Raw genomic sequence first — 17,777 nt, forward strand, 5'->3', positions numbered from 1 at the left:
TGCATTCACTGTCCTCTTCTTACAAGGTTTAAGTAACAGTTGGATTAATTTGCAGTATTAAAAAGGTAGTCAAAACATAATTCCAAAGTAGCTAGTAAGTAGGTAGGCTATTAGGTTATTCTATTTATTAGTTTAATGAAGCTTAGTATTATAACTTAATTGACATTAAACAATTAATTCAACTCAGCTCTCTAGGCTAACCTACGACTATGAGTCATGCTCTTGACCACTCAAAATTACCCCTTTTCTATTGGGAAGAACCGCTAAGTATTCTCTCAGTTCGTATGGCGCATCATTGCACGAGATTTCAATAACTGAATCACGAGATCACTGGTGTATGTGGACAGCGAGTAAGTAAGCCGACTGATGCAATAACTTAACTAAAAAGATGTTGAATCAGAAAACTGTGAATACAGTGAAATTTCCAAGTTCTTTGAAACAATTTAAGAAAAGACTAGATAAACAATTGATAGGGAATTTGCCACCTGGGCGACAGCCCTAAATGCAGATCATTGATGATTGTGAATTGTGAGTTGTGTGGCCTAGAATGCACTCTGGAGAGTCAGGACACCAGATAACACTTGCTATGGAATTGCTGTGTTCCCTAAACCATTAGAATGAAAATTCTCACAGTGACTTTCTGCAAATAAGGCCAGAATCTTGCTTAAAATAATTTTTTTATTCATGCTCTCAAAAGCAAGCCTTGGACCTATGGGAGAGACGGAGTCTCACTTTTGTTTAACATGCCAGGGACTCCTTGAAAACTACTCAGCAAACAAAACAGAATTTGATGAAATGCTATTGATATCAGTGGGCTTATGGGAAAAAAGGAAAATGTGGATAAATCAAGATGATGCACCTGCATATATTAGGAGTTAATGATGTTTGGGTAAGTGGAGATAACGAGGAAGAGATAGGGGACTATAAGATGTTCTTACCAGGCTACGGAATGGAATTGTTTATAAGGAAAAGCATACAACATAGTTTCTGTTAGCCATGAAAATGAACGTAGGACCTGGATAGATTTGGTGGTTCTAGAATTAGGTCTAGAATTGCCTCACTGCAATCATTACTAAATAGGCTACTGTATATAACCGACTATGAATTTTAAAAAACTATTAGGAATGCACAGGTTTTCTGGGGAATTTTTACTGATATAGATCACTATCTGATATACAGCAAACTGTATCGTTAGACCTAGAAAGATAAAGTTTATCTGTCTGTAGAAGGATTATGGTGGCAAATATCTAGGACAAGTAAACTAGACACAACCACACAGATGTTAGAGATGGGAGTTACATATCGTAACATGATACTGTATCCTATTCCATCATTGTAAGCTGTTCCAGAAGTATTATGTTCCACCCTGTTACTTGCTGGCCAGTTACAGATTTCTTTAGTTATTCAAAGTGCTCTGTATTAGGCTACAGGTGGTGATGCATACAGAAGCATAGTTCCTTGAAACTGTTCCCCGTAGTCTTCCCACTTTGCACCTCGTGTTTCATGCCGTATTATGGACAGAGAGCTTAAGACCCGATATGATTGAAGTGGACAAAAACTCAATTACAGGGAAACGGTTTCTTAGAAGGTACAAAATAATAATAATTTTAAAAATTCAACTGGTTAATGTAGTTCTCATAAATGTACATGGTACTCAAGTATCAGGTCCTGAAAAGCCATCGTAAGTGCCATCACATGTATCTGTCCCTCCTGAAACTTCGTCATCGACTGCAACCTGTGAGGCAGTGCAGCAACAGCTGTTATCATAGTTTTTACCAGTACAAAGGAAAAGGAGTGATATAGAAAAGAAAGATGCTGGACAAGCCACTTACACAGTTGTTTGCTGCATACTCTCAACCTTCATCCTATGGTGGAAGACGAAGATTTTGGAGACTTTTATACTGGATTTCCAGGGCGAGTTGTCTACACAGTTTGGGTCACATAGCTGTTAGCTTGTAGGCAGTTAGGGAGCACGTCGTGCGAACTGCACACATCGACCAGTCAACAGTACTATATTACTAGCATGTCCAACAACACAACCACAAGGAGGGAGCATCTGCACCTATTCAATATCTTATAGCAAGATTAGTATCAAAGAAACTAATGACACACCACAATATTTCGATGTAAATCATCCAACATTCTCAACTGTATGAACGCACAAGATAAACAATTCACATTATCGAACATTCTAGAATGCTTGATACAAACATATCTGTGAACGTACACAATGCTTTACCAACATTAATATAACTCCAAAGTGTACTGCAAGAATACTGTGAACATTTTATGTTATAAAACATCGTATTTTAATGTACTACGTGTTACTAGTTTTTATCACATCCATATCTTAACTCCACCATTGCTGGTCCCTAGTTCGCGGCCCCATCTCGCAAGTGATGGGGAATGAGGAGGGGGAGGAGTAACACCTCAAAAAACCTGGGTCCATCTGGCTCTGGATGGTAGTACCTTGTAAGGGCCCCTGCCTAGGGTTACTAGGTGAAACCTGGTCAACGGTCTCAAAGACGGAAGAGGAGTTTCAGATTCCCAACGGCGGAGAGAGCGGAAAAGCTGCCTCCAGGACTCACAATCCTGGTTGTATTTTCGTGGTCTTCGGGCCACACTAGAAATAACTTTCATCAGTGATGGAAGTGTGTCAAAGTCCTTAATGGCAATTTCGGCAGAGATGGAGACCATCGGTACGGTGTAGTTGGCAGATGAGGCACTCTACCTTTCTCGGAGTTAATGCAGAGAGGAACGTAGCGTTTGTTCTCCAGGGGAGCGGCTAAAAAAAGGCGTCTGTTCTCCAGGTCAGGAGCAGCCTAACTACCTGCTGGCAGCAGCTCTAAAATGCTTGGCGACAGGCTCCGTGACAAGCCGGCCGTAAAAATATACCGTCACATCTTTATGGAAATGTTGTCTCATGGAATCGGAACCACAGCTAGGGGGTCCCCCGCTAAAAGCGACGCGTGTTGGCAGGGCCCAGCCAGCACGAAAAGTATGCAAGGCACACCATCGCATGGGCGGCGACGGCTAAACAAGCGAGCCCTCACACTCTGTATAGCATCACTGAACGTAGGGACTATGTCGGGTCGTAGCAGTGAATTGGTCACAGCACTTGAAAGAAGGCATATAGACATCTGCGCGGTGCAGGAGACAAGATGGAGTGGAGAAAAGTCACGTGACATTGGGTGTGGATACAAACTCATATACAACGGAACCCGAAGAACTTTTTTTTTTGCTAGTTGTTTTACGGCGCACCGACACAGATAGGTCTTACGGCGACAATGGGACAGGAAAGGGCTAGGAGTGGGAAGTAAGCGGCCTTAATTAAGATACAACCCCAGCATTTGCTTGGTGTGAAAATGGGAAACCACGGAAAACCATTTTCAGGGCTGCCGACAGTGGGGTTCGAACCTACTATCTCCCAAATATTGGATACTGGCCGCACTTAAGCGACTGCAGCTATCGAGCTCGGTGAAGAACAACTAACGGTGTTGGCATTACTATATCCGCAAAATTTGATGGTTCTGTCTCTCAGGTGCAACACTATGATGATCGACTGATGAAAATCGTATATGTCGCGGATAGAAGGAGGGTCCATTTTTTCAGTGCCTACGCTCCACAAACCGGCCTAGACGCGGAAACAAAAGATGCCTTCTGGGAACTGCTTGATGAGAAGACTGCTGAAGTGCCACCAGAAGACTACCTTATTGTTGCCCGTGATCTGAATGGACATGTTGGACAGAGGAAAGAAGACCACACTGCCCATGGTGGACATGGATATGGAGAGAAGAATAGTGACGGCCAACGAATTCTTGATTATGCAGAAACTCATGATCTGATCATCACGAACACCTGGTTCAAAAACTGTGATACTCGTCTAATCACGTACTACAGTGGCTCCAATGCAACTCAGATTGATTACATCCTTGTGAGATGACGGAATTTCAAAGATGTTCTAGATACAAAAGTTGTTCCTTACAAAACTGTCGCGATGCAACACTGACCTGTCATCTGTAAGCTACGGATGAAGTTGCCAAGAGCCAAATAATTGCCCAGAATTGGGCCTAAAAGAATCAAATGGTGGCGCTACAAGGAGAAGGAGGCCGACATTGTTACAAAAATTACAGTGCCACCAATCACCACGGTTGAAGAGAGCTGGACTAAACTGAAAGACGCCGTTCATGAAGCCGCACGCTCTATTTCATGGAACAACTAAACCAGGACGACGTAGGATTGACAAAAACATGTGGCTTTGGAATGGCGATGTTAAAGATGCAGTGCGGAAGAAGAAACAAATGTATCATGAGTTTCTTTCAGATAAAACACCATCTCGTTGGAATGCCTACAAAACAGCCCGTAGTGAGGCGAAGTAGGTCATTGCTGTAACAAAAGCAAACCGATATGCGGGCCTATATGCAAAACTTCACACACGTGAAGGCGAGCGGCACATTTACCGGCTACTCAAATCGAGGCACCGCAAAACGGAAGACAACCAACGTTTTTACGGCATCAATGATGAAAAAGGTGACCTGCTGGTCGAATGGAAGAAAGCGCGAGAACGCTGGCGGAGCTATTTTGAGAAACTTTCAACCGAAGAATTTCCCCACTCACCAATCCCAACCACCTCCGCTGTTGAAGGCCCAGTGAAGGAAATTGACATCATGGAAGTTCAGGCTGTTCTGAAGGAGATGAAACCAGGGAAAGCCACCGGCCCCAATGATCTTCCGGCAGAGTTCTGGTGCTCTGAACAGTGGGATGCGGCAATATGGCTAGCACAGCTTTTCAATCAGATCATCAAAGAAGGTCAAATACCATCAGATTGGCGACAAAGCATTACTGTACCAATCTTCAAGAAGAAGGGAAGTCCTGCCGATTGTTCTAATTACCGCCCGATCAGACTTCTGAGCCATGCGATGAAGATCTTCGAACGTATTCTCAACAAAAGGATTTGCCAGATAGCCAAACTTACAACGAACCAAGCTGGATTCGTGTAAAATTCTGGCACAACAGATGCAATCCACACTGCACGGCTGTTAGTTGAGAAACACCATGAAAAACATAAGCCTCATCACCTCGCTTTTCTGAATCTTTAGAAGGCCTTTGATCGGGTGCCACATGACCTAATCTGGTTAGCGCTACGAGAACATAGCATTCCAGAGCACCTTGTTAAGTGGGTACAGATGCTCTACGTAGAGCCAAGGAGTTATGTTCAAGCTGCCGCAGGAGCGTCCGATGATTTCCGCATCACTGTAGGAGTACATCAAGGGTCTGCCTTATCACCACTGCTGTTCATTCTTGTGATGGACACTGTTACATCAGACCTGCACAAGCCAATACCATGGGCACATCTCTATGCTGATGTCATGTTGGCTGCTGAGAATAAATCTGATCTCCAGCGCCAAACAGAAGAGTGGAACAAACGACTAGCACAATACGGCCTGCGCCTCAACAAAAAGAAGACAGAGTACATGGTATTAGATGCTCGATAAGTTGGAACTATCCACGTTGATGGAGAAGATCTACCACGAGTGGAGAAATTTAAATATCTTGGCTCCACACTCTCTGACAATGGCAGACTTACTGATGAGGTCAACAAGGATACACGCAGCCTGGCTGAAGTGGCGAATGACAACGGGCGTCACCTGCGACCGTCGGATGAAGGACCATCTGAAATCTAAGATCTACTGGACTGTTATCCGTCGCGTCGCTCTCTATGGCACTGAGTGTTGGCCTGCCACGAAGGAGGTAGAAAGTCGACTAGGCGGCATGGAGACAAAGATGCTTAGGTGGACAGCTGGCATCACTAGACTGGATCATATTTCAAACGACAATATTAGGCAACGCTTTGGCGTTGCACCGATCCAGAAGAAAATGCAGGAAAACCGTCTGCGCTGGTTTGGACATGTGTTGCGTGCAGAAGACAATACACTGGCAAAGTCAGCGTATACACTGGAAGTCGCTGGAAAGAGGCCCAAGGGACGACCAAGACAGCGATGGATCGATACAGTGCACAACAACCTGAAAGCTGTAAGACTACATCCTGACATAGCCCGTGACCGAATTAAATGGAGACAACGAATCCACACAACGGACCCTGCCACCAGGCAGGACAAATGCAAAAAAAGAAGAAGATCACATCCATATCTTGGAATATTCTAGAATGCTTGGTACAAACATATCCATGAATGTATGCAACGATTTACCAACATGAATTAAACTCCAAAGTGTACCTCAAGAATGCTATAAATATTTTAAAGTGTAAAAATTTTATTTTAACAAATTATCTGTTACTCACGAACAGCATACCAGAATTTTAAGTAACATATGCATGTCATAAAATATCAACGCTTGCTTTTTAAACCAGAGGACACACAATATCATTATATATTTTAATATCACTCATATCATGTGACTTTCTTCATTAGATTTAGTAATGTTTTTAAATGATATGTTAACTTTGGATCATGACCAGCTGAGGATGACCTCTGTGAAGGTCGAAACTGGTACTGCATTGACTGTGAATACTTTAAGTCAGTCCACAGAAGTTGCTTAGGAGAGTCGCTCAGGAAACTGGTATTTCATTCGTCGGCACCTAATACAAAAAAACAAACATTCACGACCTCACCGGACTCGTTCATTCCATAATGTACAACCTACAGATTTCATTTCAAGAGTAAGATTTAGCAACTGCAATTGGTTAATGAATAGTGCCTGGCCCTGCTGTCTAGGGACAGTGGGCCTGCCTCTAACCCGGATTCCCCAGACTCTATTCCCGGCAAGGTCAAGGATTTTTACTTGGTCCTGAAGGTTGGCTCGAGGTCCACTCACATGTGATTTACAAATGAGGAGCTGTCTGACAGTAAGATGGCAACTCCGGTCTGGAAAATCAAGAATAACAACTGAGAGGGTTTGTCGCACTGACCATGCATCACCTCGTAATCTGCAGACGTTCGGACTGAGCAGTGGTCACTTGATACGCCAAGATTTGTCAGAGCTGTTGTTCCATGCGGGTTTTTTTAAATGAAGAGTGACAAAGCATTCATTTAAGTGGATATATCAATTCACAGAGCAATATGATCTGGGATAGAGAGAACCCGCTCATTTTATAGTCAACACCTTTCCATGATGTGAAGCTGGCTGTATGATGATGCACGACAAATTATCGGTCTGGTTTAATGCCATACAACTTTACTTAATACGGCACAGGACATCATAATTCATCTCTTAATGTAAACAACAGGATTTTATACACAGCAAGCTGTAATCTCTACACTTCCGTCCAAGCCTCAACTGAATCTATATTACTTCAATATTTTGCCTTTTAGAGATGTAAAGTTTTTCTTATCCTTCGTGTACATATGGTGACAAAAATCTTTTATCAAGGGTTATGAATTTCATGTTGTTGGTCCGTACTGAACTGAGAATGACATATGAATAGTAACACAGTAAAGGTTTCCACCTATTCAGTACTAATATGTATTTACAATGTTATAAATTACATGGAACTAGTTTCGACCCACCTAGGGGTCATCATCAGCCATATTAAAGCATACATAAGTTTTTGTCGAATCCTAAAACATGTTATTTTTAACTGTAATAATCATAGGTTTTATAATTTATAAAGTGAAGTGTGGTAATGAGATGAGAAATGTTAGTATGGTACAGGTGAGTAGTAAATAATAATATATATACAAACAAGTTTTGGAACAAAGTACAAGTGGGGTGCTTAGAGTTGTAAAAATATAACCTCGTGGATGTCAGTGGTCCTTGTACTAAAGAATCAATGTAAAATAACACATATAAACATATATACAAGTATGTACAAAGTCTGGAGAGTAAAGAGTGATACTCTTTTAATGTCGAGTCGGCTTGACACTGATCACTTAAGCGGAGAAATTAGGCATTTGGTGTATTAAGGCTGTGTTTATCGGTTGCATTGTTGATTGTTGGACGTGAAGTTATTTTTGAATTTCTGGTTGAGAAGAAGGTGGAAACTGCGTGTGGATATATTGATTCTCAGTTCTTAGCGGAAACCAAATTGGACCTGTTTAAATGGAGAAAGTCGGTAAAAACAAAAACAAAAAATGGAGATAGGAAAAGGTTAACATAAAGTGAAAGGACGCTTACCTCGCGCTGCGGTGTATGTAGTATAGCTGATGGTGTGCGACTTTCTCCATTTAAACAGGTCCAATTTGGTTTCCGCTAAGAACTGAGAATCAATATATCCACGCGCAGTTTCCACCTTCTTCTCAACCAGAAATTCAAAAATAACTTCACGTCAAACAATCAACAACGCAACCGATCAACACAGCCTTAATACACCAAATGCCTAATTTCTCCGCTTAAGTGATCAGTGTCAAGCCGACTCGACATAAAAAGAGTATCACTCTTTACTCTCCAGACTTTGTACATACTTGTATATATGTTTATATGTGTTATTTTACATTGATTCTTTAGTACAAGGACCACTGACATCCACGAGGTTATATTTTTACAACTCTAAGCACCCCACTTGTACTTTGTTCCAAAACTTGTTTGTATATATATTATTATTTACTACTCACCTGTACCATACTAACATTTCTCATCTCATTACCACACTTCACTTTATAAATTATAAATCCTATGATTATTACAGTTAAAAATAACATGTTTTAGGATTCGACAAAAACTTATGTATGCTTTAATATGGCTGATGATGACCCCTAGGTGGGTCGAAACTAGTTCCATGTAATTTATAACATTGTAAATACATATTAGTACTGAATAGGTGGAAACCTTTACTGTGTTACTATTCATATGTCAAAAATCTTTTAAACGAGAAATTGGTATTTTAAAGTGTAACATATCACAATTCAAGCCATTGAGTTTTTAATATAATGCACAGTTATGGACAATAAGACTTAATTATAGTAGTCAAACTGAAGAATCAAGAAACAATGCAAGCTATAAACTCAAACATTTACAAGCATGAAAGTGTTTCATGTATATGATTTTATTTTATGAATACCTATAATTTAGATTTAAGTTCAGGAATATTCACTTCTCATAGATGTGCATTCACGCATGTCGCATAGATAAATGATAATATATACTTAACTTCCACTCTGACGAATGCCCTACTCAGGAGTACAACCTGACATGTTACCGTCACATGATATTCCTTTTTAGATATGGTAATGTTTGCAATTGCACGATGTGTTATGTGTAAGTGTTCAGCTGAGGATGACCCGCTAGGGTCGAAACCGGTCCTGTATTTTAAATAATAATAATAATAATAATAATAATAATAATAATAAACAAGTATTGATTAGGTGGAATTCTCCTCTTTGCATTTGAGTAGCTATCATGTCTTTTACTTCAATAGTTGTAATGAAACATACCTACCAGCATATAATTGCAAATTCTGAAGTGCAGCTTCAACCATTGTCTTCCCTCTTGAACCCATAGGCATCATGCAAATATGTTTATATTAACATCACACAGATACACCTTTCTGTTCAACGTTCAAAGCAAGAACTGAATAGGGCTTGCAGTAAACAATGCGAACTGGCCGCATGGCTATTATTGATATGTAGATTCATCCTTCAAGTCATGCAAGTAAATGCACAGTTTATAACATGAATGTGAAAAAATTTGAGTAACCTAGTTGTATTAATGTGACAATGTTCTCATTTTTCAATGACATTTTTAATCACCTTGGAATAGTGCATTTTATACATTATAAAACAAAAGCTTAGTTGTTAGTGATATAAATTCCTTGGGATGGCACAGGCAGTTGACAAGCTAGCCAGATGGGAGAGGATTTGGAAGTATGGCATGGGATCCTGAAAAGAAGAAAATGATACAAATAAACACAGCTAAAACAAATATAATGGGAAATTAGAAAAAGAAAATGGGACAAGACAATTAGCATCAAACCAACATTAAAAAAATACAAACATGGATTAAGACAGATATAAGGAATTACATTAAGTCTAAAGGGATTTGCCAAAGACATTGTACTTCTGGTTGACAATGAGAAGAACATGCAGATCATGCTCAACAAATTAACATCCATCTAAGTAAATGAAGTATACAGAAAATTCCAACTAATCAAATTTTATAAATACAAAATAATATTTCAACAATCATTTCTTTAAATTTGCTCCAGCTCGAAAGTCTAAGGTGTAAGATAAAAGACTTCGTCCACTGGAGCGTTATCAGGAAATGTGCCCATAACACTGGCAGCATTTCCTCGCTGGATAGCAATTCCTATCCGCTGCCTCAGGAATTCTGTTAAAGAGGAGTCTCCAGTGATTGCTGTCTTAGTTGTTTGCCAATATCTGAAATCAGACTTTTAGCCTCTTGACACCACATCCCCATCGTTTCGACTGCGAATACCACGAAGATGTAGTTGTCCGTTACTGCTCTGTATTTCGCCCTTTCATTGTGCACGGCCAATTCCCCAGCAGAACCAGCAGCCTTGCCATTGTGAGGTAAATGAGATGGTGCTAATGTATCCACACATGTGGTATCCCACAGGAGAGATCTGCCTTTGTTCCATGGGACTAAAGTCAGACCATCAGGGCGTTTTCCATCTGTGCGACTAATTCCACTCTGTTCTAGGACAGAAGGGACATTGATATATGTAAAGGCTCTTTTGATAATGTCATTAATTGAACAGTGTCTTGAAAATCGACCAGCACTTTTAGTAATAATAATAATAACTTAAATGTTTCCACCTTTTCAATACAATATATTCACAAAATTACAAAATTATACGGTACTAGTTTCGACCCATCTAGGGGTCATCATCAGCCGTATTGGAGCAAAGATCATTTGTGGCGAAATCCTAAGACAATACGGCTGATGATGACCCCTAGATGGGTCGAAACTAGTACCGTATAATTTTGTAATTTTGTGAATATATTGTATTGAAAAGGTGGAAACATTTAAGTTATTATTATTATTACTTATATATTGTTCAATACGGACCAAAAACATGAAATTCATAACCATCAGCACTTTTAGGGCAACTTAAAGCATGGCGGCCATAAACGTCGACTTCCGCTCCACATATGCACTTATGTGACTGGCATATTTTGCAACCGAGATGTAAGCCGATTGTGATGTTAAACGACATGTTATCCATAAGTGTGCCTACATTGGGTGACGGAAAAGCCTTAAGCCATGAGCCTGCTTCCATCTCCTGGATAACAAGATGTCGTGCTCGGTCAATTTCTGTTGGACATGACGAAATCAAAGAATCGAAAATTCAACGGGTATTTATCATATCCCAACTTCTTTGTGAGTCCAGGGATGCTGGAGATCTCAAGTTATTGGTCATGATATTCCAGTGATTTCTTGCGTCAACCAGATGGCCTATCTCAACATTATCACTGTAATCAGAGAACACAGAATTGATAAAGTCAGATACTCCATGAACGGAACCAAGAAAAGCGGGAATGGAAATATCACTTAATCTACGAATTCCGAGGCCTCTAAATCTTATTGGTAAACACGCCAGGGTCCAGTTATTTTCCTCAAATGGTATATTTAGTAGACATTCGAGACGACTCCTTGTCAAATCATCAGTCTGAGCAAGAAACAAAGGAAATAACCATAGAGGTGTGGTCCGCAGCAAGTAATTAAATTTTGGAATAAAAATACAGTTCTTCAACAAGAAGTATGCCATGTGAGAATTGATTGCTCAGAGACCATAATACAGCTTCATTAATTCTGTTAGCTTTTGCTTTGCAATTTCCTCCACAGCCTCAACTGTAAGCAGTGATCCAAGCAAGGATAGACTGGAATTTGTTGTAACGTGAATACCGGGAACAATGTCTTGAAATGCAGAAACTGTTGTCTCATCTCTCGCGGAACAGAAGTAGATTTCACATTTATGCGGATTAACTTCCAAACCAATGTTTTTACACCCAGTGATAATTTTCCTTAGATCCATAAGAACCGCATTAGGATCACCGCCGATGGTTCCATTATCCAAATAAAATAAGAGGACTGTTCAAGTCTGTGATGACAGGCTGGAGTGTAAGGCTAAAAAGTAAAGGTCCTGTTGGATCATCTTGCTGTATCCCACACTGTGACAAAATAATATGCCTGAAATACAAGTTAGAAAGGTATCTATACGCTTGCCACAGGAAAGCACAAAGTTCAGGAATTCTATCTTGTACTGCATGTAACATGGAATATCTGTCAATGGTGTTAAATGCACTTCTGAAGTCAATTTTTACTAAGATTTTATTTGATGTAGCATTTAAATGTAGGAAAGTTCGTGCAGAATGGATAATGGTTTCACATCCCTTTGGAATACCAAAGCCAAGTAGGTGGGGATTGAGATACTGGCTAATGGTCCCTTTTACTGCCATGCAAGATAATTTAGCAACCAGCCTTCGAAGGTGTTCCTAATAGCAATAGGTCGAACGCCTCCGTCAGGTCTCTGAAGGGCAATTAATACGGCCCCATAAAAGTTTGGGCACAATTCAGAACTGAGTTGCCCTCTTAAAGTGAAAATGCATAATTTTGTGATGGATTGGAGGTCTTCTCCCAGCATCTCCAGCTGATTTAGAGGTAAGATCTTTGAGATGTTGAGGACAGATACCATCAATTCCCGAAGCAGAACCGCTAGGGAACGTCTTTATTCCTTCAAGCACCAATTCCGGTGTCACGGTGAGATAATTGTCACTAAGATCAGGGGGATCGGGAAACGACAATGGGCGTGATGGCAGAGGGTGTTTATCTAACAAGGATTCGAAGATGGTATGGGTGCATTCTGCTATCCCACTTTCTGATGAAAGAATCCTAACCGCTCCTCGAATATCCCCATCTGCTACTTTGTTTTCTATACAACGAACTTTAGAAGGCGCAGTGTTCTTTTTAGCCACAGGTTGTGGTGGTTGGAATTCTTGTATATTTTCCTTTATTTTAGAAACTAGCGAAGTAGCCCTTCCATTAGATTTCTCAGGGACACGAAGAGCAATGTATGCAAAAAGCATCAGATCCTGCCAGCGTTCCAAAGAGTTCTGGGAAATACATCTATCAATCAACTGTGATTAGTCTATCTGCAGTTATAAATCTCGCCCCTTTTGGAACTCGTCTTAAAATTCTTGTACTGTCCTTACAATTTGATAGTACAGCCTGTAATGACTTATTTGGAGATTCAGCATGAACTGGATCGATAACCTGTATATTAGGTGTTGAGGTGGATTGTATATTACTTTTTAACCAAAAACAAAAAAATATACATATTATGTGACAGCAGTAGGTTCCCATCAAAATTAGATAAATGTTGTATATCAGGTAACTGTACAAAAACAAAGTATTTTCGCACCTATACTCCTCCCTTCTAACCTAATTAATATATCTAACAGATTTCAGAGTGCCTACACGTGAACTGGCCATGGTCGGCTTCTTTACAGTAACCAAATTTTCTGCCTTTAACTTTTTTTCTAGTAGTTTAACTAAGGTTTTCTGCAAAACAAGGTTAGAAAAGGGCCAGGATTGGGTAGTTAGCAGTGTGGCCTCAATTAAGGTGCCCCAACAATTGGTTGGTGCAAAAATGGGAAACCACAGAAAACTAGAGTATCTTTAGGACTGGCTATGGTGGAATTTGAACCCACCATCTCCAGAAGTCAAGCTCCTGCTATGTGAACCTAACTGCATGATCAACTTGCTTCATGCCCTAAAATTCATCAACAACATTAGTCAATAGATGGGACTTGACATGAAATACATAATAATAAATTTTAAAATTTCTCCAATCACACTCGCAATATACAGTGACCAAACTATATCAAAACTGTACACCTAATATCAATAAATCAAAAGACAGGAAAGCAGATGGACTAAATTCAATATAAAATGAAAACCTCGATGATGCTGATGCTTACTGTTTAAAGGGGCCTAACATCTAAGTCATTGGCCCCTAATGGTACCAAATGAACCAAAATGTAATGACACTTTTAAGAGTTCAAAATCATCCACTGACCATAATAATTTTTTCTTTTTAAACGTGATGAAGAATGGATATGAATTTAAAACGATCAGTGGATCCAACCTGCAATGCCCCACCTTCCTAGAAACTATCATAAACAATATTATTACTGACCAAGGAACTGCTTCTAAAGCACAATCCTGAATCGAGGATGCATGTTGTCTAAAGGGTTCCAAAATCCAGGTCAACGGCCCCTCATAATGGTATTTATCGCTACTGAAGGTCCCTGCTGGCGAGATATAGTGTTTACACTGCATTTTTGTCTTCTGGTATGGGCTAGAGCAATTAGTTACTTTCACTGACCTGTCTCAGTCTCATCCTTGGCTTTGACAATATGAAAGTGACCAAGGTATGAGCGATGTTAGTAATAACATTCCTTATGCAGTCAGTTCCTGTTATGAATAGTGTGAAAATATCGCTCATAGGGTCGGTTGGTGCATGCATTTCAGTGGGCTTGGCAGGCTGATATGCATTAGCAACTACTGGCTTGGTGAGGAAAGCAACGGGAAACTACCTCACTCCCCATTTCCCTAGTACGCCTCTTCAGTGACCCCTAAGCTATCTATTGATGGCTTTCGGTGGAACTGTGGAGGATCAAACCAGCCTTCGGGCTGAATACCCAACAGACACAGACATCGCTAGTGAAGTAGAACCATGGTATTTGTCATCTTGTGGTACTAATCAAAAGTAGCGTAGACTCATGGTGTTCCACACATTATGGTACAACTCACAAGTATTGTACGTCGCACAGGTAACTCAGACCTATGATGTTTCTCACATAATGGCACCACTCATGGGTAACACAAACCCACGATGTTCGTCACCTAAGTGTACTAATCACGGCTGCTGATATTCCCGTGGTGTTCCTCACATAGTGGATACTAATCACAGGCAACACAGACCCACGGTGTCGCTCATATAGTGCTACTAATCACAGGCAACACCCAGACCCGTGGTGTTTCTCACAATGGTATTAATCACAGGCAACGTAAACCCGTGGTGTTCAACATATAGGCCTAGTGATACCAATTACGGGTACTGTACACCCATAGTGACCCACCCACTATTGCTACTAATTACAAACCTATTGTGTACCTTACATAGCGGTACTACTCTAAAGTAAAGGCGAGCCATGGTTTTCCCCACATGATGGTACTAAGAACAAGCAGTTTCATGGTTCTAATTCAATCACCTCTTGGTCGCCTCTTACGACAGGCAGGGGATACCATGGGTATTTTCTTCATCTGCGTCCCCCACCCACAGGGGGTAAATGAAAACCTTAAGGAGGCAGCAACGATACTTCCAGAAATGTGGACTGTACTTATGAATAAATGCTTATGAGAAAGCAGAATTTTTTAACTCTTATAAAGATTACAAATAAAAATGTTGCACAAAGGGAAAGGTGACTCAATGACCCTAATGCCTAAATAAGCATTGCTTTGGAGTTCACACTCTTCAAGACAAAATCCAGGACTCCCTAAAACTCTTCATAGACTTCACAAAATCTTGTACCTGGATTAACAGGAACACCCTGGTTAAGAAGCTTACAGAAATGATGGTACAGAACACCACTTATCAAGGACATGTTATACACCAACCAAGTGAAAATAGACAGCATAACCAAGATCGGGATCTAATGATCAAACGGGATACTTCAGGATACTGCAAGGCAGTACACTGAGCTGCTTCAAGAACTTGAAGATGTAGATCCTAATCAATTTCTATTCCATTGTGGCAATGACTTCAGCAGAATGGAAAGGTATTAACTACGACCTGAGATACACAGTCACCCACTTTGCGCTACATGGATTCCACCATACGATTTGCATAACTGAAGTGTTCCATTTGCCCACACCTGAATGTATTTGTAAATCGTGAGAAAAGGGATGAAATATGTACCATGCTGTCATGTGCATTAAAAGGCTATTGATATTAACTGAATTTTCTAAGGAATACTTTATTACCCCATGCACAATGTGCACATTTCTCTTTAATAAAACAATATTGTTACTTTCATTAACCTGTCTCAGTCTCACCCTTGGCTTTGACAACATGAAAGTGACCGAGGTATGAGTGATGCTAGAAATACCATTCCTTATGCAGCCAGTCCCTCTTATGAATGGTGTGAAAATGTCGCTCATAGTGTAGGTTTATGCGTGCATTTCAGTGGGCTTGGCAGACTGACATGTGATGGCAACTTCTGGCTCAGCGAGGAAAGCAACGGGAAACTACCTCACTCCTCACGCCTCTTCAGTGTTACCTAGGCCATCTATGACAGCTGATGGTGGAGCTGTTGAGGATCAAACCAGCCTTTGGGCTGAATACTCAACATACATACTATATAGACTCTAATAAAAACAAACAAATCCTAGCTGATTAAAGGACTTCAACCATTCCCATCAGAAAATAAAAGTAAAGAAAAAGAAATGAAAGAGTTTTGGGTAAATGCCAGTATTCTTTCTCTATATAAGTTATCCACTGATTGCAAACTCACAAAAAGAAATGAGATTTTGGTTTAAGTTGATTACAAAACAACAAGGAAAGGAAATGCGATCTCAGTTTAAGTTCAATCGCCAAATATTCTACATGTGGAAGAAAAGGGTAACTAATAAAACCCGGTACAATGAACAGCACTAAATGATATAGGCTCTAATTTTATCCGATATATTACATAACCTTTAAAATTACATTATACATTCGCAAAAATTAATGTATCATTCACACGGTTTCAAAAGTCATCATTTAAAAATTGGAACAGGCAATAACAAAACAAAACACCTTTAGTAAGATCTTATGGAACAAAACAACAGAAAAACGGCTTCACACCGGTACATGTGTCAAGGCAACCGTTATGTCAAATGTACGTACTGAAATTAATCCTCCCATATTCCTTACCAGGATTCCTATTGACGAACGACGATAATTGCAAATTACGACACACGAGAAACACTCGGAGGAGAGTCATTCTGAATTCGTTCAACACACATTATAATGTGCAACAAAATTGGAAATGTGCAAGGAAATGACACATGATCACAACAATCTTGAAAGTTTACGTAAGGTAAGTTCGAATTACAAATATGATAACCATGATATCAACACGAACAATTGTGACAAAACTGACACAAGGTAAAAGCTGTCATTTACTATGTCAAGGACTTTCATGATGACATCACCGTAAGAAGTACATATTACTCACGTCTATATCGGCATACTGTTGAAATACACTCTACATTTCTGGGCGACATATATCAGGCAGATTATCAAGCAACAACGATTACAAATAAATTTTTAATTAAAAGACAAACTGCTCCAGACATCTCGCAGTTACCCCATGACTTGACCCTATATAGTCTTGTGCATTAGGGCCAACAATGACAACCTAAAACTTCTACACGAGGACAAATTTATCAACAATATTACTAGATGATATACTCGATACTGAACTGAATATAGAAACATATTTATCCTCCATGAGAGTATCATCTAAATACCTATATATTGAAATATCCAGTATAGTAATCTATTATCACGTCAAGATATAACAAGTGGCTAAAGTTGGTGCACTCTAAAAAAAAAAAGAAACACCGTCCTGCGTTCATGTTCATAGCATAGAAAGTGTCTGCGCCACAGATGTTCTATTAACATTTTGGAGATACAGAGGAGAAATAATATGACAGGAAAAGTATTTACTCCGTGGACTTTTGTTAAATTGGTACTCCTCTGACGAGTTTGTCGTCAGGAAGGGCATCCAGTCGAAAAACTCGCTACGAAGATT

General features: G+C 39.9%; 1 protein-coding gene across 3 annotated transcripts in view; it reads right to left on the reverse strand.

The window, feature by feature from the left end:
• Nucleotides 1–17,473, reverse strand: part of LOC136874112 (beta-1,3-galactosyltransferase 1) — a 93,864-nt gene extending 76,391 nt beyond the window's left edge. Inside the window, exons 1-2 of one of the 3 annotated variants that reach the window (XR_010860237.2) lie at nucleotides 17,199–17,473; nucleotides 9,574–9,833 (exon numbers count right to left, since the gene is read on the reverse strand). Coding sequence is in view for 1 of the 3 variants with exons in the window: in XM_068227661.1 (XP_068083762.1) it covers nucleotides 9,394–9,399 (6 nt within the window). In the remaining 2 variants the exon portion in view is untranslated. Of the gene's footprint in view, nucleotides 1–9,393; nucleotides 9,491–9,573; nucleotides 9,834–17,198 lie in introns of those variants that run through there. The other 2 variants (XM_067147662.2, XM_068227661.1) reach the window with 2 other exon arrangements.
• Between the last annotated feature and the right edge of the window lie 304 nt (nucleotides 17,474–17,777).

The sequence above is a fragment of the Anabrus simplex genome, chromosome 5 (genome assembly GCF_040414725.1).
Source record: "Anabrus simplex isolate iqAnaSimp1 chromosome 5, ASM4041472v1, whole genome shotgun sequence".
NCBI classification, from domain to species: domain Eukaryota; kingdom Metazoa; phylum Arthropoda; class Insecta; order Orthoptera; family Tettigoniidae; genus Anabrus; species Anabrus simplex.